The sequence below is a fragment of the Tupaia chinensis genome, unplaced genomic scaffold (genome assembly GCF_000334495.1).
Source record: "Tupaia chinensis unplaced genomic scaffold, TupChi_1.0 Scaffold000648_1, whole genome shotgun sequence".
NCBI lineage: Eukaryota > Metazoa > Chordata > Mammalia > Scandentia > Tupaiidae > Tupaia > Tupaia belangeri.
The window spans coordinates 184443-203999 of record NW_006160169.1 but is presented as its reverse complement, the minus strand read 5'-3'; the positions used below and the strand labels follow the sequence as shown (position 1 = coordinate 203999).

Sequence of the window (19557 nt, the reverse complement as noted above, 5' to 3'; positions counted from 1 at the left end):
TTGTCTTTAATGGAAAAAAGATGAAAGACATTACATCAACACTATTTGACACAAAAAGAAATTCCAAAAACAAGAGCGAAGTAAACTAAATGCAAGTAGAAACAAAAATATTAAATCAGAATGGATATAAATAAAAGACATAGAAATCATGTAAAGAAACAATGTAACTACTAGCTAGTTTTTTTAACATCAAGAAACTGACTAGACTTTAGATAGATAGACCTTCCTAAAAAAGAGAAAGATACAAACAATAAACCAGATATGAAAACATAGACACTATTCCTAACTATACAAAAGTAAAAAGCTTTCTTTGAGAACAAAATAAATATTAAATAACTAATCAAATTTAGCTATTAATCAATACTCACAATGTAAAAAATAGCCATTAATCTAAGATATAATTCATAATTGAAGGTTTAATAACTTCTAAAGATTAGATGTATACAATGATTGTTTCAAAAAATGAATTTAAGAGGTCAGTCATTTTCAGTCAGTTTATTCTATAAGAATATAAAAATGGTACACTTTTGGCTCAAAACCCTAAAATTGTGATAGAGGATTATGATATAGAAACTTAGGCTTTATTTGAACCCCTTCTGTTTTTTAAAGCTTTCCAAGAGTTCATATCAGGTCTTAACAGAATAATGTAGCACTTGGGGGCAAAGATGTAGCCTAGGAGCCCTGCACTGGAGGCCAAAATGGAGAAGACTTCCACAACCACTGTGAATTTCTCCTTGGTGCTGTGATAGATGGGTACAAATGTGACACAGACACTGTAGAACACCAGCATGCTGAATGTGAGGAACTTGGCTTCATTGAATGTGTCAGGCAGTTTCCTGGCCAGGAAAGCCACAGTGAAGCTCCCCAGAGCCAAGAAGCCCAGGTAGTCCAGGACACAGTAGAAGACAGTGACTGAGCCCTTGTTGCACATGATGATGAGGATTCTGGGCTCAGAATGTGAGTCTATTTCAACAAAAGGGGGAGAGATTCCCAGCCCGATTCCACAGATAACCATTTGGATCAGGGAGCAAATGGGAGTGACAGAATTAGAAGCCCCTAAAAGCAGCAAGCACCTCATTGTTCTTCCAGGCTTCATGGCCTTGAATGCCAGAATCACAGTAATGGTTTCGTCCAAAACAGTGGAAACAGCCACAGTGAACACAAGGCCAAATGCAACTTGTTGGAGGACACAGGTGACTGTGTTAGGATGGCTAATGAAGAGCAAGGAGCAGAGGAAGCGTGGCAGGAGGGAGATGAGCAGGATAAAGCTGAGAGCCTGGTTGTTGGCCTTGACAATGGGAGAGTCTTGGTGCTTCACAAAGATCCCCAAAATTACAGCTGTGAGGACAAAGAAACACAAAGCCATGCAGGCCATGGTTGTCCCCAAAGCATTCTTAAAGGCCAGTAATGTCACATGCTTGGGGAGACATTGAGTTCTCTCACTGTTTGAGTACTCTTGAGCTGGGCACTGGTACACTGCTTTGCATCTGGTGGAAAATCAAAGATGGAGCAATTCAGTTTCACAAATTGATTGTCATGTAGAAGAAAATGGTCATTGTTATGTTATTATGTGTAGATAAAGCCCCTGTGGTAATACCAAGATACACCAAATTAAGAGCTTGTATTGATGACACTGGGAGAATTCTTTCAGCTGCAAGTAACACAAAAGTCATTTGAAACTGGGCCTCAGCATATGGGAATATTGATGGTCCATCTTGCAGATCTCAATGATGTTACACAGATGAGGATTCATTCCTGATCTCTTCTCTACTCTCTTCTGATATTTCATTATAATGAACCTTATGCTTCCACAGCTTCTCATATTTGTTCATCACAATAGAAATGAATGGTTTTCTTAGTATTCAGAGAAAGATAATTTTACTTCGTTTTTCTAGAGTATCCTAACTTTTTTCTCTTTCCTGATTTCTAGTGATTTTTTTCTTGTATCTTATATGTCACTTTGTGTACAGACTTTTCTCATTGTACATTTTAAGTTTTCTCTCAATATTATCATAAACACTCCTATGTAAATGTGAAAACAGTTTTAATTTAAAACAATAAAATCTTTAATGGAATTGTATTGCTCTTATAGAGTTATTTTTTGAGAAATTGATATTGTAATTATATGATAGAAATACGGATTGTTCTTTTTGAGGTATTCATTTATATACATCTTAAAGCATGGTTTGTTAATTTTTAAGAATGGTAATATTTTTGCCTTTATGCATAATAAGTTCTCTGTTGAATCAACTTACGTCAACTATTATGTAGCAGGAAAGCAGTCAGGGAGATTACATAAATTAAGAGGCATGTTTGTGTTTCAGTTACAATTTTTATGTAAAAATAGCTGCTGTAACTAATCTTTTCTAAAGTATGTATGTATGTATTTATAGTAATACTGAGGCAATAATATTGTATTGTCAGAAAAGTCATTACACATTTTGCATAAGAATGGGGACCAGCAGGTGGCATGGAAGTTGAGATTCTAGATTCCTACGTGATTTAATACAGCTTGCGTCTCAGACCTGGTGGCTTGCTTTCTCAGTTTCTATTTCTTTTTCTCTCTTTCTGGCCTCTCTCTGGTGAGTGTGCATGACCTGTACCAAATTTTAATAATAATAATAATAATGATAAATAAAATGAATGATTCTTAGAAAAAGTATTAGAGTGATAATCAATCACATTTTTTTCTTACACAGCCTCTTTCTAACACATGATTCAGCAGATATTCTTGGCTCCTATCTCAGGAACATGTTTGGCACCCAAATATATGTGTATATGTTCTTCTGTGTCCCAAATCCTTTCTTTCTTTATTTTTTCCTGTTTATTTTTTAAAAATCATTTATTTAATTGTATTTACTATTATTTTTTAAATTTCCTATAGACTATGTGCACTCACCAAGAGAGATAAAGACAGAGAGAGAGGGAAAGTGAGAAAGAAAGCCACCAATATAGGACTCTAACCACAATTAGTCATTTGGTAGTCCAGCACCTTGACAATCATGCCAGCTGCTGGCACCTATTTTTTTTTCTTTAATTTTCAAGAGGACACATTCACTCACTAGAGAGAGAGACACACACACACAGAGAAAGAAAACAACACAGCACCACCTCGATAAAATGGTCATGTTCCAATCCCCTCTGCACCATTATTTCCTCTTATTTTACACAACATACCAACACCGGGTGTATTTTCATTCATCGTGTTTGGGGCTCATGTAACAATTTGGGTCATGTGGGATACGACTTCCTTAAGCACTATGATATGGGCTTTCTTTCTACCTCTATTTTTATTTCTTGTTTTGTACACTTATTTAGTTTTCCAATTCCTTCACAAAAGTAATTTTCTTTTTTTTTTTCTTTCTTTTTTTTTTTTTTGGAGAGGTTTTTTTTGGGGGTTTCTTTTTTTTTTTCCTACAGGGCGCGTGTGCTCACCAGGCAGAGAGAGACATAGAGACAGAAAGCGAGAAATCACCCTGCAGAGGGGATGGTCATGCCGCAATCCCTTCTCCTCCATTCTCCTCTCAGGATCTTGGGCATGCACGCACACATGCCCAGCGTGAGTTTTAAGCCACCGGGTCCGGGATGTGAACCGCGGTCGACTACATGGGAGTCCAGCGACATAGCCATTACGCTAACTGCTGGTTCCCTTATTTCTTGTTTTGAACACTTATTTAGTTTTCCAATTCCTTCACAAAAAGTAATTTTCATGTTTTTTTTAATATTAAAACCTGAACATAAATATTTACTTTTACTAGCAATAAAAATAAAATGAATTCTACTATTAGAATCTCTGGAATTGCATAATACTTATGGAAAATTTTAAACCACGTTTACATTTTTTTTTTCTTTTTGAGAGGTTTTTGCTCTAGGATGCATGCTCTTGCCAGAAAGACAGACACAGACAGAGAGATAGAAAGTGAGAAATCACCCCCCAGGGGGGTTTGCCACGCCACAACCCCTTCTCCTCCATTCTACTCTCAGGACCTTGAGCACACATGCACACATGCCCCATGTGAGTTTAAGCCACCAGGTCGAAGACTCGAACTGCAGTCGACTACATGGGAGTCCAGCAACATAGCCATTATGCCAACTGCTGGTCCCTCAAACTGTATTTACTTCTGATGTATTGGAAAAACAGAAGCTTAATTTCTTATAACTTTCCATATTTCATATTTAACAATACTGCATTTTATCTTGAAAATTACTTGGTAGTATATTTTGTGTGATGCCCAATGCATTAGAATGTTGAGTCTTTAATTTTTAAACTGTGTTTCTTTATCTTTCTGCAATGTATTTCAAGTGTGGTATTCTGATATTAGTCAGTTCTTTGTACTTAATTCCACAGATGTTTGAGCTTGGCTGTAAAAGTTATAAAATATTTTCTTGATGATTTATCTGTAATTGCTTTTGGCTTATCATCTAGGAATAAAAGTCAGATTCAAAGATTAAGGCACCCATAGGTAAATTTGATGATGACACCTCTTTCATTTTATGACTAATGTGGTTCAAGTATGAGATCTAAGATTGATAGTGTCTTATCTAACACCAAACTGTAAGGGTGTCAACTGGAAATAGTTTCAGAGTTGAGCCTAATAGAATGAGCATGGCCAGAAAACAGCTTACACATAATAGGGTAAAATATTGTGTATAAAATAAAAATATCAAAAATATAAGCATGCAAATTAAGAATAATGATGGTCTGTGTTTTATTTCTATTTGTGTGTGTGAGAGATTTTTTTGCTATAGGACACACATACTCATAAGATAGACAGCAAGACAGAAATTAAGAAATCATCCCCTGGGTGGATGGCCATGCTACAGTATCTTCTCTTTTCTCCTCTTAGGATTTTGAACATGCATGCACATGTGCCTGGCATGACCTTCAAGCCTCAGGATTGGGAATTGAACCGTGATTGGCCACACAGGACAGTGTCTTCACTACCATGCCACCTGCTGGCTTATGTTTTATTTCTAATAGTGATAGTTTTATTTTTATTGAGCAATAGTAGGTACTAAGAATGTAGTTATATATTTCATACTTGTTTGATTTGAAATATCTGACTCTGGGCGCAAAACACAAATAAAGCAGCAAACAGGTCTTCCTTCTTGGGGAATTTTCTGGAATCCAGGAACACAGTTGTGGCTACACACAGATTCTGGAGTCTGAGCAGAAAAGAGAATCATTAGTCATTTTCATGTACGTTATGAGCTGCTTGATGGGATGCTCTATTTTCTCTTCACCTTAAAGAAATTTTGCACTTTTAATTGATCATCACTGTTAAGCCTTTTAATACTACTTGGGATTCTATAATTTTTTTTTCAAATTTCAGCTATAGGGTGCATGAGCTTGCCAGAGAGACAGTGAGACAAAGAGAGAAAGAGAGAAATCAACTCCTGAGGGGGTTGTTGCACCCAAATCCCACCCTTATTCTCTTCTCAAGAATTTTGGCATGGATGCACCTGTGTTTGGTGTAACTTCCAAGCCTCCAGGTTCAGGATTCAAATTGCAGTCACCCATGTAGGAATCCAGAGCCTTAACTACTACACTATCTGCTGACCCCCCTTTGTGAGAACTCAAATTAAGATCTAGTATACTTAGCTTTCTTTTTATGTTTTATTATTTTTTAAAGAACTATTAATTTAATTATCTTTTTTAAAAAATTTGATCAGAAAGACACAGCAAGAGAGAGGCAGAAAGGTAAGAAAGCAAGCCATCATTTCTGGGACTTGAACCACATTAAGCCATGTGGGAGTCCAGTGGTTTAGCCACTATGCCACCTGCCAGCCCCCTTCATGTATTATTTACTGGATATTTCCAAAGTACCTAATTACTTTATCCCATGCATAACTAAAAATATCCCTTGTGTCATTTCTGTTGTCTTATACAATCATTTCATCTAAAACAATTTCAATGCAGGTTTAAGTGGTAAAGACTCTGAAAAGATGTGTTTCCAAGAATATTTATACTATATCCTCATATCTAGTTGGGTAGAAAATTTTAGGTTCTGGATTTTTAAATATCTAATAATGTGATATGTAGGTACACAATAAAAAGTTAACTTAAAACTCAAGGGCCAGCAGATACATTATGAAAGTGTGATTAATCCATTTGTGAGTTCTGAGCCCAGTTGAGCACTGCTTTTCATACATTAATACAGTGCATGTGCCAAATATGATATTTATATAAATCTTCTGCAACATCGAATTACCTGAGATTATAGTCAATGTTTTGAAATGTTTAGTATGATGAAGAGTGGTATACAAGGGGCTAGAAGGTGCTATAGTGGTTAAGGCACCAGACTCATTTGGTTCAAGTCCTGAAGTCAGTGGCTTGCTTTCACACTCATGCTCTCTCTCTGTCATTCTCTGGTCAAGTTTAAGAAGGAGCAGCAGAAGTAGAAAAAGCAACTGCAGAAAAATAGATAATTGCTGGGACCATGCAGTTAACACAAGCTGAGTATGAAAAAACTGTCCCTCGTGCCTAGAGCAAGGACTCGGCTGAGGAGAACTGTTTGCAAGGTCAATAGTTTTACGGGTTCTGAACCTCACCTTCATTGTGTTACTGTACTGGCCTGCACTCAGTTTCTCTGCCATGGACCTTATTGCCATACCTCGGTACTCCATAAAGGCACCCCCAGCCTTACTAAAACTTTTACAATAATCCTGAAAGAATGCGGATCCACTAAGGCAGCAACTGTGTAGGGTGGCAGCTGTGAACAGGAGTTACTCCCATTAGACTCACCCCACCCTCCTGGAAAATGTCAATAAAGAATGCTACATTCACTTCTCCTACTGGGGATTACATAGATAAGCATTAGAAAGGTTTAGGTTAAAGCTACTAATGGGCAAACGATCTCAGTAGCTGAGAGAGGCTCAGGGACTCATCCACAAGGTGCTGTTACCCCAAAGACCATAAGCCATGCTTACTCTCAGGACAAGGGAAGATTGCCATTTCCCAAGCCACAGTCATTGTATAAAGCAGCATGTAGAGGGTCTCAAGTACACAATAACCTTTAGGTCAGTCATTTAACTACTCACAAGACCACATTCCTTTCCTATGTAGACTCACCCTCTTAGCTGTAGACTACCCCAGAGATAACATAGGTATTTCACTTTAGTATATACTAACCTTGTCTTTACTAAACCAGACAGGATTTATTTCTAGGCTCTTGTAATTGCTGCCATCCTAGCCTGAAGTTGAAGTTCTCAAAAGCTGACCCAAGGCTCAAAATTCTCAAGCCAATCTGGGACTAAAGTAATCAAGCTAGTCTGGGACTGAAAATTCCTGGAAACCCTCTCATCCAAAGACCCTCCCTGGTAATCAAGATCTAAAAAGAGAATGCACCCAAAAAGTAGACTTCCTCATTCTAAAAATTATGACTGTTTATACCTAAACAAAACAAATGTCATGTTTTATAATTATTGTTCCTATACTTTGAATGCTTTACCTTTTAAAGTAAAATCTTTCACTTATTTCCACTTACCCATCCTACTGCTGTAAAACTCGTTCTATAATAAATACGCATGACTTCTGGCCATCAGGGCTGCAGTCTGGAGTTTACTCTGGCTATAGTCAGCTAAGAACATGCTAAAGGGCATGAGGTCTTAGTCTAATTCCTGTTCATCCGTGTCGCCTCCCTGTGCACCCACCCCGACTGGAGCACAGCCCCTGGCAGATAAAAAATTAAATAAATAATTTCTGAAAAATAAGAATGGTCTGCAAAATGACAAGAGGAAATGTTAATGGTATCTTCGAAAATTAAATAAATAATTTCTGAAAAATAAGAATGGTCTGCAAAATGACAAGAGGAAATGTTAATGGTATCTTCGAAAATGTAAATGGTATATTAATGAATAATCTACTTGTTTTTACAGTATACAAAAATATAAGGACTTTGTTCACAAATAATAAAGGATTTCAGGACATATAGAGGGATTGTTTACACACACACACACACACACACACACACACACACGAAAGAGTCATGTGCTCCATAAAGACATAAGACATTTCCGTAAATGATAAACAGCATATATGATAGTGGTATCATAAAATAATATGTTAGACCATATAAACTCCATGTGCAATGTGCAATAACATCTAGGGTTGTGTAAGTGCAGTCTATTATTTTCACACAATGACAAAATTCTAAATATTGCATTTCTCGGGACCAACAGATGGCATACTGATTACATCACTGGACTTCCATTTGGCTGCCCCCATTTTGGGTCTCAGACCAGGCAGCTTGAGACTCACACCAGGTGCATTTTTATGTGTGTCCAAAATCCTGAGAGCAAAATGGAAAAGAAGGGATTATGACATGGCCAATCCCCCAGGGGATGATTCCTCACTTTCTGTCTCTCTGTCTCTCCGGTGAGCTCATGGGCCCTATGGCAAAGAACTCTCTAAAACAAAAACACAACAGTTATAAATATATTCTCAGAAAATATTTCTCTTATTAAACAATGTTCAATTGTAGATACATATCACCTTATTGATATTATTAATTAGACTACTGCTTGAACAAACATATGATAACAAATCAGTTAATAAAAATCAGAAGTTTTTCTATAGTTTAGAATGCACATAAGAAAAATTGAGTAGTACAAAGTCTGAATGTAAAAGGAAATTTTATTTTATTTTATATTTTCACTGAGACAAAAGTTTAATTCACTTTTCTTTAGGTTTGCCATAGGTTGTGTGTGTTTGCCAGAGAGAGACATGGACAGAGATATAAGGGAGAAATTAATCCTCACAGGGTTGGCCACACCACAATCACTTCTCCTTCATTTTGCTCTACAGATTTTGGGCTTGCACATGCACACACATGCCAGGTATGGTTTTCAAGTCACTGGATCCAGAAGTCAACCATGGTTGACCATGTCAGAATCCAGTACCTTCAGTATAATGTCACCTGCTGGCCCCATAATACTGAGTTAAAGTAGTCACACAATTTAATTTCAGAACTCTGTTCAAATGCTTCTGCATATATTTCAATTTTTTTTCTTTTAGAGATCTTTGTCTTAGGGTGTGTGTACTCATGAAAGAGAGAAAGAGAGAGATTGAGAAGAAAATTTAAAAAATCACCCCCGAGGGAATCGCCGTTCTGCAATTTCTTCTTCTTCATTCTCCTATTGGGATCTTGGGCACACATGCACACACATCCAGCTTGAATTTCAAGCTCCAGGTCCAAGACAAACTAGTCAATCATGTGAGATTCCAGCGACCTAACTACTAGGCAACCTGCTGTCCCCACTTCTATATGTATTTCATATTGAAATGACATTGTACCTTTTTGAATTTAACAGGCCAGTTTATCACCTCTTCATTGATGATCAAGCCATGATCATGGGTGTTCCTGTAAACAAAATCTACTTTATCTAACAGCCAGGTGTTATTAGAAAATCTCACAAGGTTGTGGATATCATACTGTATCGTATTTCTGTTTTTATCAAGGGGAGTGTTGTATCCAGTGCTATTTGTCAGTTGGCTTTTCTTCAGAAATGGATGGAGCTGTATCAAAGACAGGGTTTAAAAATTAGGACTACATTTAATGTAGAGGTGGTTGGTCCATATCTATCAAGTAATCCTATTTTAATATCCCTACCCTTATGTTTACTTCTTTGTAGGAGTTGAATTTGATTTGAGTGGTCACCTGCTCAGAGCTTATGTGATATGAGCTCTTTTTTTTTTCTTCCTAAAAACAAAGAAGGAGTGGTTGTAGCTCATCAGAAAAATTCTAGGATGATCCCCAGAGGTTGATTAGTACATAGACTCTCATAAAATCCAGACTATTAAAATCTTGTTTGGACTAATTGGAGTCTGATCTTGGTAATTCATAAAGGGCACAGATGGAGCCAGACAGTGGCATGGTTAAGGTGGTTGAATCACACATGGTCAAGTAAGCAACTTGAGGCCTGTTCCAGCAGCTTACAAAACACATCAGGTAGGGCCAAATGTGGCATGGTGGTAAGGAGCTGGGCTCCCACATGATTGACTGAAGTTCTAATTCTGAACCCGGTGGCTGGTATCTAATGTTCCCTTTTTCTACCTCTCTGTCTATCTCTGTCGAATTTTAAAAATAATAATAAATAAAATAATGATTAAAATAACACTGGGCACATGTGTGTGCCTGCCCAAAATTCCAAATGGATGGAGAGATGAAGAAATGATTGCATCATGACCATTTCTTCACATGTGGAAGTCCAGTGCCCTTATCCCCATACCACTTGCTAACCCCTTGTAGGAAGTTTTACAAAGGCAGTATATTTATGGATTCTTGATAGTGGTTACGGTAGTATGAAAGATATGCTTTTCTCCATGTTTATCCAGATTTGTACATTAAAAATGTATAGTTTTTGGTATACTATTTACACCTCAACAAGGCTTTTTAAAAGGAAACAAATACATTTCATTCTTTATCTGTATTTTGTACTTCTTTCAGTAAGAGTGTGATTGTCATGTGTCAATACAATGAACAATTTGTGACAAAATATAAATTTAAAATGTATAAATTCTAAAGAGGTGTTTTTGTTTTTGTTTTTTCTAGTGTTTGTCAGAGAGATAGTGAGCAAAAAAACAGGGAAAACACTCCCCTTGGGGAATGGTCAGGCTGCAATCTCTTCTCCATTTCTCCTTCATTTTTGGATTTTGGGCATGCATGCATATACTCATGTCTGACATGTTGACTAGGCCTCCAGGACTTGAACTCAACTCATGTGATATCCAGTTGCCTTACTCATCATGGCATGGATCTAGCCCACAAAAGTTTGCTTTTTTCTTAAGAATTATTTATTTAATTTGACCTATTATCATTATTTTTAATTTGTTATAGGGCTTGTATACTCATGAAAGAAAAACAGGGGGGAGAGAGAGAAAGTGAGAAAGCAAAACTGCCAGGCCCAGGATTAGAGCCATGATTGGTGATGTGAGTGTTTAGTGACTTAATCAACACAGCAATTGTTGGTCAAACTCAAGAGATTTTTAATAAACCATGTTAGCCTCCTATCTATTGCATTGATTATATTATTTTGAAGAAAATAATTAGCTATTATTGTTTATTCAAATGTTCTTTCAGTCTTTTAATTATTAGAATAGGAATATGCCAGTATTTTCCACATCTACACAACCATCTTGACAAAATGACTTACATTTCAAAAAGTCAACTTCAAACTAAGCAGGTTACCCTAAGAGTATATGTCTCAAAAGTGGTTTCATGTTTAAAATTGGATCACTATTCCTACCTCCAGGATTATTGTAGACAGTAAAAATACAGTTCAGTCTAAAAGAAATTTCTTTCTATAAGTCATGTTAAAATATTATATAGAATTTATTTTTCTCATCATGAGCATTGCATGAAGAGATTAGGCCACAACATCTGTATCATTAGAGATGAAATAGATATGGTCATTATGTCAATATTCTCTGATGTTGGATGCATTTCTAAAATACACATGTAGATTTGGGAACAGTAGATGAAATAGCTATGTTGCTGAACTCCTATGTAGTTGACTGCAGTTCGAGTCCCAGACCTGGGGCTTAAACTCACACCGGGTGTGTGTGTGTGCATGCCCAAGATCCCAAGAGGAGAATGGAGAAGGGATTGCAGCATGGCCATCCTCCCTGGGGGGTGATTTCTTGCTTTCTGTCTCTCTGTCTCTGCCTTTCTGGTGAGTGCATTTGCCCTATAGGAAAAACCTCCTTAAACATTTAAACACACACAGACACACACACAGACACACACAAACACATCACATAGATTTGACCAATTTTGATCTATGTTTTGTCAAGTACCTTTTCTTGAACATTTTTTAGTATTTCACTGTATTTTTACTAGAAGGTACATGTTCTCTCTAGAGACAGAGAAAGCAAGCAACTTTCATGGAGAATGGTTGTGCAGCAATCCTTTCTCCTCCAGTGACAAATATGTGTTTAGTAAAACACACATTCTTGGTGTGTTTCTTAATTTCTGGATCCAAAACTCGAGCTGCAAGGTTGGCCATGTGAAATCTGGCTACTTCAACCACCAAGCCATGCAGCCACCCCAAATAATTTAATATCTAATTTTGTAGTGGCAGAACTCTCTAAGTAGAAATAACTCATATACCTTTGCATAAAAACAACAAAACTAAAAACTTTTTCTACAAATTTTGCCTAATCTTCTTGATTTTGAGAAGAAAACATAGTCATGTTGTGTGTGTTTGTGTGTGTTTTTAAATACATTAACAAGGACCAGCAAATGACATAATGGTTACATCACTGAACTCCCACCTATTCAATCATGGCTCAAATCCTGGAGGGGTTGCTTAAACCTCGCAATGGGCACATCTGCATGCCTGCTTAGGATTCTAAGAGGAAAATGAAAAAAGAAGGAATTGCAACATAACCAGACCCCCTGAGATGAAATTTCTCACTTTCTGTCTCTGACGAGCCCATGCACTTAATAGCAAAAATCACTCTCAAAACAAACAAACAAACAAAAAACCTCAGCATATGGTATGGTGGATAGGATGGTTTGGTTTCCACATCATCAGCATCATAATTTGAGTCCTGGACCTGGTGGCCTGAAAATCATGCTGGACACATATGTGTGCATACCCAACCTCCCAAGAGGAGAATAGAGGAGAAGGAATTGTAGTAGGATCATCCCCCCTAGAAGATGAATTCTCACTTTTTCTTTTTTCTCTCTTCTCTGGTGAGCGCCCATGCCCTATGGGAAAAGCTATAAAAAAATTTTTTTTAAAAAGGAACAAAATAAAACCACCAGGGTTGGGAACCAGCAGTTAGCGTAATGGCTATGTCGCTGGACTCCCACGTAGTCGACCGTGGTTCACGTCCCGGACCCGGTGGCTTAAAACTCACGCCGGGCGTGTGTGCGTGCGTGCCCAAGATACCGAGAGGAGAATGGAGGAGAAGGGATTGCGGCGTGACCATCCCCTCTGGGGGGTGATTTCTCGCTTTCTGTCTCTATGTCTCTCTCTGTCTGTCTGGCAAGCGCATGCGCCCTACAGTGAAAAATCTCTCCAAAAAAAAAAAATTAAAAAATTAAAAAAAAATAAAACCACCAGGGTTTAGGGACAAGTGGATGAGTACGTTGCTTGACTTTTGTTTAGTCAACAACCAGCGTTTGCCTTCCGAACCTGGAGGCTTAAAACTCATGCCTCGCAGGTGTGTGAGTGTGTGTGCATGTCCAACATCCCAAAAGAAGAATGCAGGAGAAGAGATTGTGGCATGACGATCTCTTCTGGGGTGATTTATCACTTTCTATCTCTCTATTTCTCTGGTGAGTGCACATGCCCTATAGCAAAAATCTCTCTTTTAAAAAAACCTCCATGGCAGGGTCAGCATGTAGCATGGTGGTTAGAAGCACTGGACTACCACATGGCCAAACACAGTTCGAGTCCTGAACCTGGTGGCTTGATTTCTCATTTTCTCTCTCTCTCTCTCTCTCTCTCTCTCTCTCTCTCTCTCTCTCTCTCTCTCTCTCTCTCTCTCTCTCTCTCATCAACAAGTGAATAAATAAAGTTAAATAAAATAATTCTTAAAAAAACCTCCGTGGGTGGTGTGGTGGTGAAGGTGGACTCCCTCATGGCTGACCATGGTGTTTCTAACAGACCTGGAAGATTAAAAAGCACACAAACCTATATACATGGGTTCTGAAAACCACAGGAGGAGAATGGAGAAGAAGGGATTGGAGTGTGGTCATACCCACTGGGGACCCTTTCACTCTGATGAGTACATGTGTCCTATAATAGAGAACTGGGGGGGAGGGAAAGAAGAAATACCTCCAAATACTTTTGATGCTTGCAAATAGTGTTTGCCTGCCAGGGAAGAATAGGTTGGCCTGCATCTCCTGGATATCTCATTTCTATTTTCTGCAAAAGCATCTTATAAAGAACTTGAGCCACCACATGCACTGCATGATAGATGAAAAAGCTGGAGTAGACATGGTCAACATGTCCAAATCATACTGTAGAAACTCTAGGGAAGAATTTGGTGGGCACTTTCCAATTTTGCTGCAGAATGATCCAGCAAGTGAACATCGAAAAAACTGAGCCCAGAGTTTTACTGCAGTTTACTGAAGTAAAAATCTTCTGGGTATTGGGGAGGGTTCACTGTCTTCAGAAATTGTTTAAAGTCAGGAATTTTCCTTTTCTGGTTTGAAAATAACTGGCTTCCATGGAAAAAGTATGGCATCTTCTTAAAATTAGTAAAAATACGTTTCCGCTCTTGAGAGTAGAGATTTCTCATTATCCATACCTTTCCTAAAATTAAATAGAATTTGTTTATCCATCCCAGCTTCCAGACACTCCCTTCATCACCATGTACTATATACACATTTTCAGATGAAATTCTGATCCTCGTCCTAAGAGTTAAGTCACATGCAAAAAAGACACCTTTTGTGGGAGGGATCTTTTCTGTGAAGGCCACACAGATCTCCTTTTCTATCATCTTTGCCTTTACATCCTGGAGGAACTGCTCCCCTTGCATATCATCAGATACATAGAGCGCTACCTACGTCCAGTCAAAATGCAGCAAAAACCAGATGATTCCATGAGCCAGGGAGCTGTCCTTGGTGTCCATCTGATAAACTGATGGAAATTGGTCTTTGTCGCTTAGGATGGGATCAAAAGGACCATACATGACCTGAATAAGAAAAGAAATAACCTAATTCTGGCTTTAGTGCAATTTTGGATTGTCCCACTTAAATGAGGAGGAGATAATACTTGAACTGATAAGACTATAGATGGGGTATTGAGTGAAGAGAATGCATGCTGTGGAAACCACAATATTCTGTCATTATGAGCATCATAAGACTGTTTTACAGTCCCATTTCTTTTGATATAGGACATGAGACTAAGCCAAATAACAGTATCACTCCCAGACCAGAACATATGAGAAAAAGTATAAGGTTCAGTAGTTGTTTCAATATTTACAATGAGAACTGAGGGATGCATATATTTATAAAAATGGCACAACAAGATATTGGTGATCCTGCCATCCTGAGCTCATGTGACATGTGGATCAGAGACTTCCTTTCCTAGAAACCAAGAATTAAAATATCAACTCTGAAATAAAATAAATGTATTGTTTTTTTGATCCTGTGTCTTATCATCATAGCATAACCTATATTTTTTTAAAAACACAAACACTTTGCCTGTCTAATATTTTAAATATATATTTTTAGAACAGGATTATCATAAGCTAAGTCTGTGTTTTCCAGTAATATCTCTCCTGAAACTTTTATTAGACAGTTTCCCTGGAAGAATCTCTGAGGTGCAGGCTGTTATGTGGAGAGTAACTGGAAGTGCTTTGACTACATCCACCTGCATGGATGTGAGGAAGGGCAGAGGGAACTGGTAAACCTCAGCTACTATAACTGAGCCATACCCAATTTAGAGGATCTCCAGTGCTGGAATGTCCTTTCTTTATTCAATGACATAATGAATGGGATAGTTTTTATATCTTTGTATCTAATTGACCTCTGGAGGCCCGCTGATACTGTCCTCTCCTGAGATAAGGTAGACCTCTATTTGCTGCATACTATTTAGAAGACATATTTAAGTTGTTCTTCAATATTCCCATCAGAGGGGGTTGAATATAATGGCCATAGACAGAAATTTTGATGAAATTTAAGATATTCCACTTCCCTACTTATTTTTGTTAGGGGAAAAATTTAATCATATGTGCTTGCCTCAGAGAGACAGAGGGAAAGTGAAAAATAACCCCTCATAAGTAACAGTCATGCCAATATCCCTTCTCCTAAACTTTTCCATTGTTAGGATTTGGGACCTACAAGCACACATGACACTGTGTTCTTTAAGCTACCTGGATTAAAAAAATATTATTATTTTTTAAAATACATTCAATCATATTGTTTAGCTTACAAAGTGAACATTTCAATATGTGAACATTTCTCCCCAGTCCAATTGATCAAAATATCTTCAACAGATAACACCAAACCTCCCCATCCCGCCAATGGTCTTCTGTATCCCTCCTCCAAATGACCTTCCCTAGGCCCCACTCCACCACATACACTACATCTGGCATTTATAGCCATCTCTTGTGTTTGTATATCTTTTAGTCAATCAATTTTGGCCATAGAGTGCAGACACTTGGTATATATTAAGGGGGGACATCCACTAAAAATTTGAACCATGTAGTAAACCATGGGGAACTCAGCCTCATTAACCACCATGTTACCAGATGGCCCAACACTGCTCTTTTTCTTTCTCTCTCCTATTTTTACTTTAGCAATTTCATCACTTTAAAAATTCCCTGTGCCTAGGAAAACTAAATGCAGATACATGGAAATAAGAGTCCAAAAACTAAGAAAGTAGCCAACTTAATCATAGGGACAAGTCTGGAGTTGAATACTATATCCCAGAATTTAATCAGGAAAATTGAACCAGAACAGAAGATAAAAGTACATGAGACTGATAGGTTCATGCACCTACCATTTGAACAGAATCCTAACCTGTTTCCTGGCTTTAAGCAAAGTTCCTTGGCGTTTCTTTGATTTAAGTTAAAACTGGTTTTCTTAGTAGCAATGAGTGAACTCACCATTGAAAGTAGGTTATGTAGGAAATTGTGTGATCAATGCAATGTGGGTGGGAAGGGAAGGAAGGACAATTGTGGACACCAGAGATGGTGTGAGAGGAGGGTGGCAAGGGACAAAGGGTCAGAAAGAGGGGTGGAAATAATTCTAGGAACTAGAATTGGAAATTTTTTGTTTTTGTAATGTGCATGATTGAGTCACTATGCAGTGTGTACTGGATGGGAGATTGCATTTTGTGTGCTGTGATGATGCTTAGGGAAGGAATGTAAATTGAGTTACAAAAAAAAGTTTCAGGAAAAAAAATATATCTATTCAATGACTGCAGTAGGATATGTAACCCCAGCTAGGTGCTACTTTATAGGATGCGTAAAGTTAGACTTGTGCTCGTGGAAATGTGTGTGTCATCTGTGTTTGCTATGAGGGTATTTGGATTGATTAGGGTCTTTGGTGATTCAATAAAATGTGGGGGAAAACAGTATAGAAAGCAAACATAGAAACCAGAGACAGTGTGGGAGGAGAGTGGGAGGTGGCAGAGGGTAAGAGATAGGGAATCAAGGATGGAGGGAAAAAAGCAAAACATACAGAAAACAAGAAATGGAAGATCATTTGCTGACAATAACATGTTTGTTGATGTGCTTGATTGAGACAATATACAGTATACTCTGGATGGAAAATCTCATGTTGTATGCTGTAATGATGTACAGTGAATGAATGCAAATAAATAAATTGAAAAATAAATAAATAAATAAAAATTAAAAAAATAATTTAAAAAAAAAGAGTTCCCGCTTTGTAGCTGGCACCGTGTTTCATGGAAAAAAAAATTCCATGTGCCTTTTTCCCTCAGGTGTGTCCAAACAACCAAGAGAGGTGTTGAGGAACTCCAGGATTATGTAAATCCAGATTCTACATTTTCTCTGCTCACATGTGAGAGGGTAGTATTAAGAGTTATCCAACTCTCATTCCCCAACACCTGTGGCTTTTGTAGAGCTCCAAAAGGGTTCCAACTTGGGCTGAAAATGTTGACATGTTTCCTGCAATGATAGCAACAGGTTGATTCTGTGTCTGGCAGTTGTAGTTTGGTAGCATATGATTCCTTTCAGAGAGCAAAAACAGAACATTTTCTAAAGTTCTTCTGTCACTAGGAAATGCATCGTAGAAATCATAACCCAAGGAAATGTTGGGTAGCAAATGGGGACTTTTATTGATCTCCTCAGTGGCAAAGTAAAAGGCCAATATATATTGGTAGTTCTTCCATACAAACCTAAACAGAGGGGGCAGCATTAGAAAATACAGTGAAGCCATGTGATTCAGAGAAAACTCTTCAGCCAAGCCACAAGACATACAGGTTTGGGCCTAGGCTGCCATTTAGAGATTCTCCTGCACTGATACATGGAGCTAGTGTGAACAATGTTCCCAGGGCTCTAGAAAACCTTGAAATGTTGTTCTCTGTATATAAGCAAGTTGTTTCCAAACAGTGAAGAGAGGTTTTGAGAACCTCGTGAGTGAGATGAGGATTCATTTAGCTGTATAAAGACACTGTCATGTAAACAGAGGTAATTTTAGAGGAGGATCATTAATGCATGGGGAGGACAATGACTTTTTTAAGAGTATAAATGAGGAGTGCACACATTCACAATTTTTTATACATTTCAAAAATGTATAAATATTACAGGTACGTATTCTTATAAAATACAAAGTACTTTTAGGATTTATAAATAAAACATGGAACAGTTGGGCTAAGATAGTTATCATGCTTATCACCTTAAATGGTTTGTGTTTCTTTGAGGAGAACATTAATATCATACTCCCTTGGCATGATTAGAATGAATAGTACTCAATTATGAGTTACATTCCCCATGCTTACACTCACCTTCATAACTCTTGTAGAAGTGAATGTATCCCACATGTCATCTTGTTTCTATGTAGGTCCATAAACAATTATTGAAGCAATTCATATTTTCCCTATGTCTGGAACCTCAGAATAGCATCTGGTGGGGCGAGCAGGGGGCATGGTGGTTAAGGCACTAGACTTTGAAATAGGGTGAAAATAGGGTTCAAGTCACAGAACTGATGGCTTGCTTTTTCAATTTCCCTCTCTCTGTCTCTCTCTCGTTCTGGTGAGCACATGTGCCCTATAGTAAAATAAAAACAAAATAATAATAATAATATTAAATAAATAATTGTTTAAAAAATAGCATATGGCTTTGCCAACTTTTCAACCATTTAGCACATTTCAGGTATGTTTTGTGACTTTTTCTATAGTTTATACACTACTAAATCAACCGTATGAAAATAAGTGCTGTTAAATTTGTTTTTGTTAAAAATTAAATATTTAATTCAGATCTTCTAGCTAATTATTGACTACATCAAGTCTTTTTACCACTTTGTAAAAACATTTATCTCTGCAGTTAATTGGTCTTCATATTTGTTCACTTTCCACTTGGAAATTCTTAGGTTTTAATGAATATTAGCTAAAATTTTATTTTAAATTTTTAAAAATATCTCACTTTTATTTCTTTTAAGATTATTGTTATGTAATGTCTTTAATTCTTTCTTCATTCCCAGTAAAATTATTTTGGTCTTCATTTCTTAAATTTCAACTTTAATTTAAACATTCATAATTTTCATTTTTTTTTCCTAAAAGGTTTTTGCCTTATTGTACACACAATTGTCTGAGAGAGAAAGAGACAGTCAGAGGGAAAAGAGGATGGACATGCCACAATCCCTTCTCCTTTATTCTGTATTTGGGATTATTGAACAGACAGGCACAAATGTGTTTGGCATATTTTCAGGTCACTTTATTCAAACCTCGTATGCCTTAACCCCCATGCTAAATTAGGAGTTAGATCTCATTTTAGGTAGATAGAAGATGAGCTCTGCATAATGGCATTTCGTGGCTTTGCTTTCTCTGGCCTGGTATAATTTCATTGTGTCCCCATTCCAAGTCTCAGAGGAATTTATGCCTCCCTTTTGCTGAGCTAAAATCAGACTGAAA

The 19557-nt window shown here is 37.4% G+C and overlaps 1 protein-coding gene across 1 annotated transcript in view; it reads right to left on the bottom strand.

Moving 5' to 3' along the window:
• Positions 1 to 574: 574 nt before the first annotated feature.
• LOC102496771 (vomeronasal type-2 receptor 116) overlaps positions 575 to 19557 on the bottom strand; it is a 30463-nt gene continuing 11480 nt past the window's right edge. Inside the window, exons 3-6 of the mRNA XM_027776255.1 lie at positions 9612 to 9701; positions 9296 to 9517; positions 5036 to 5166; positions 575 to 1490 (exon numbers count right to left, since the gene is read on the bottom strand). Coding sequence (XP_027632056.1) covers positions 575 to 1490; positions 5036 to 5166; positions 9296 to 9517; positions 9612 to 9701 — 1359 coding nt within the window. The remainder of the gene's footprint in view (positions 1491 to 5035; positions 5167 to 9295; positions 9518 to 9611; positions 9702 to 19557) is intronic.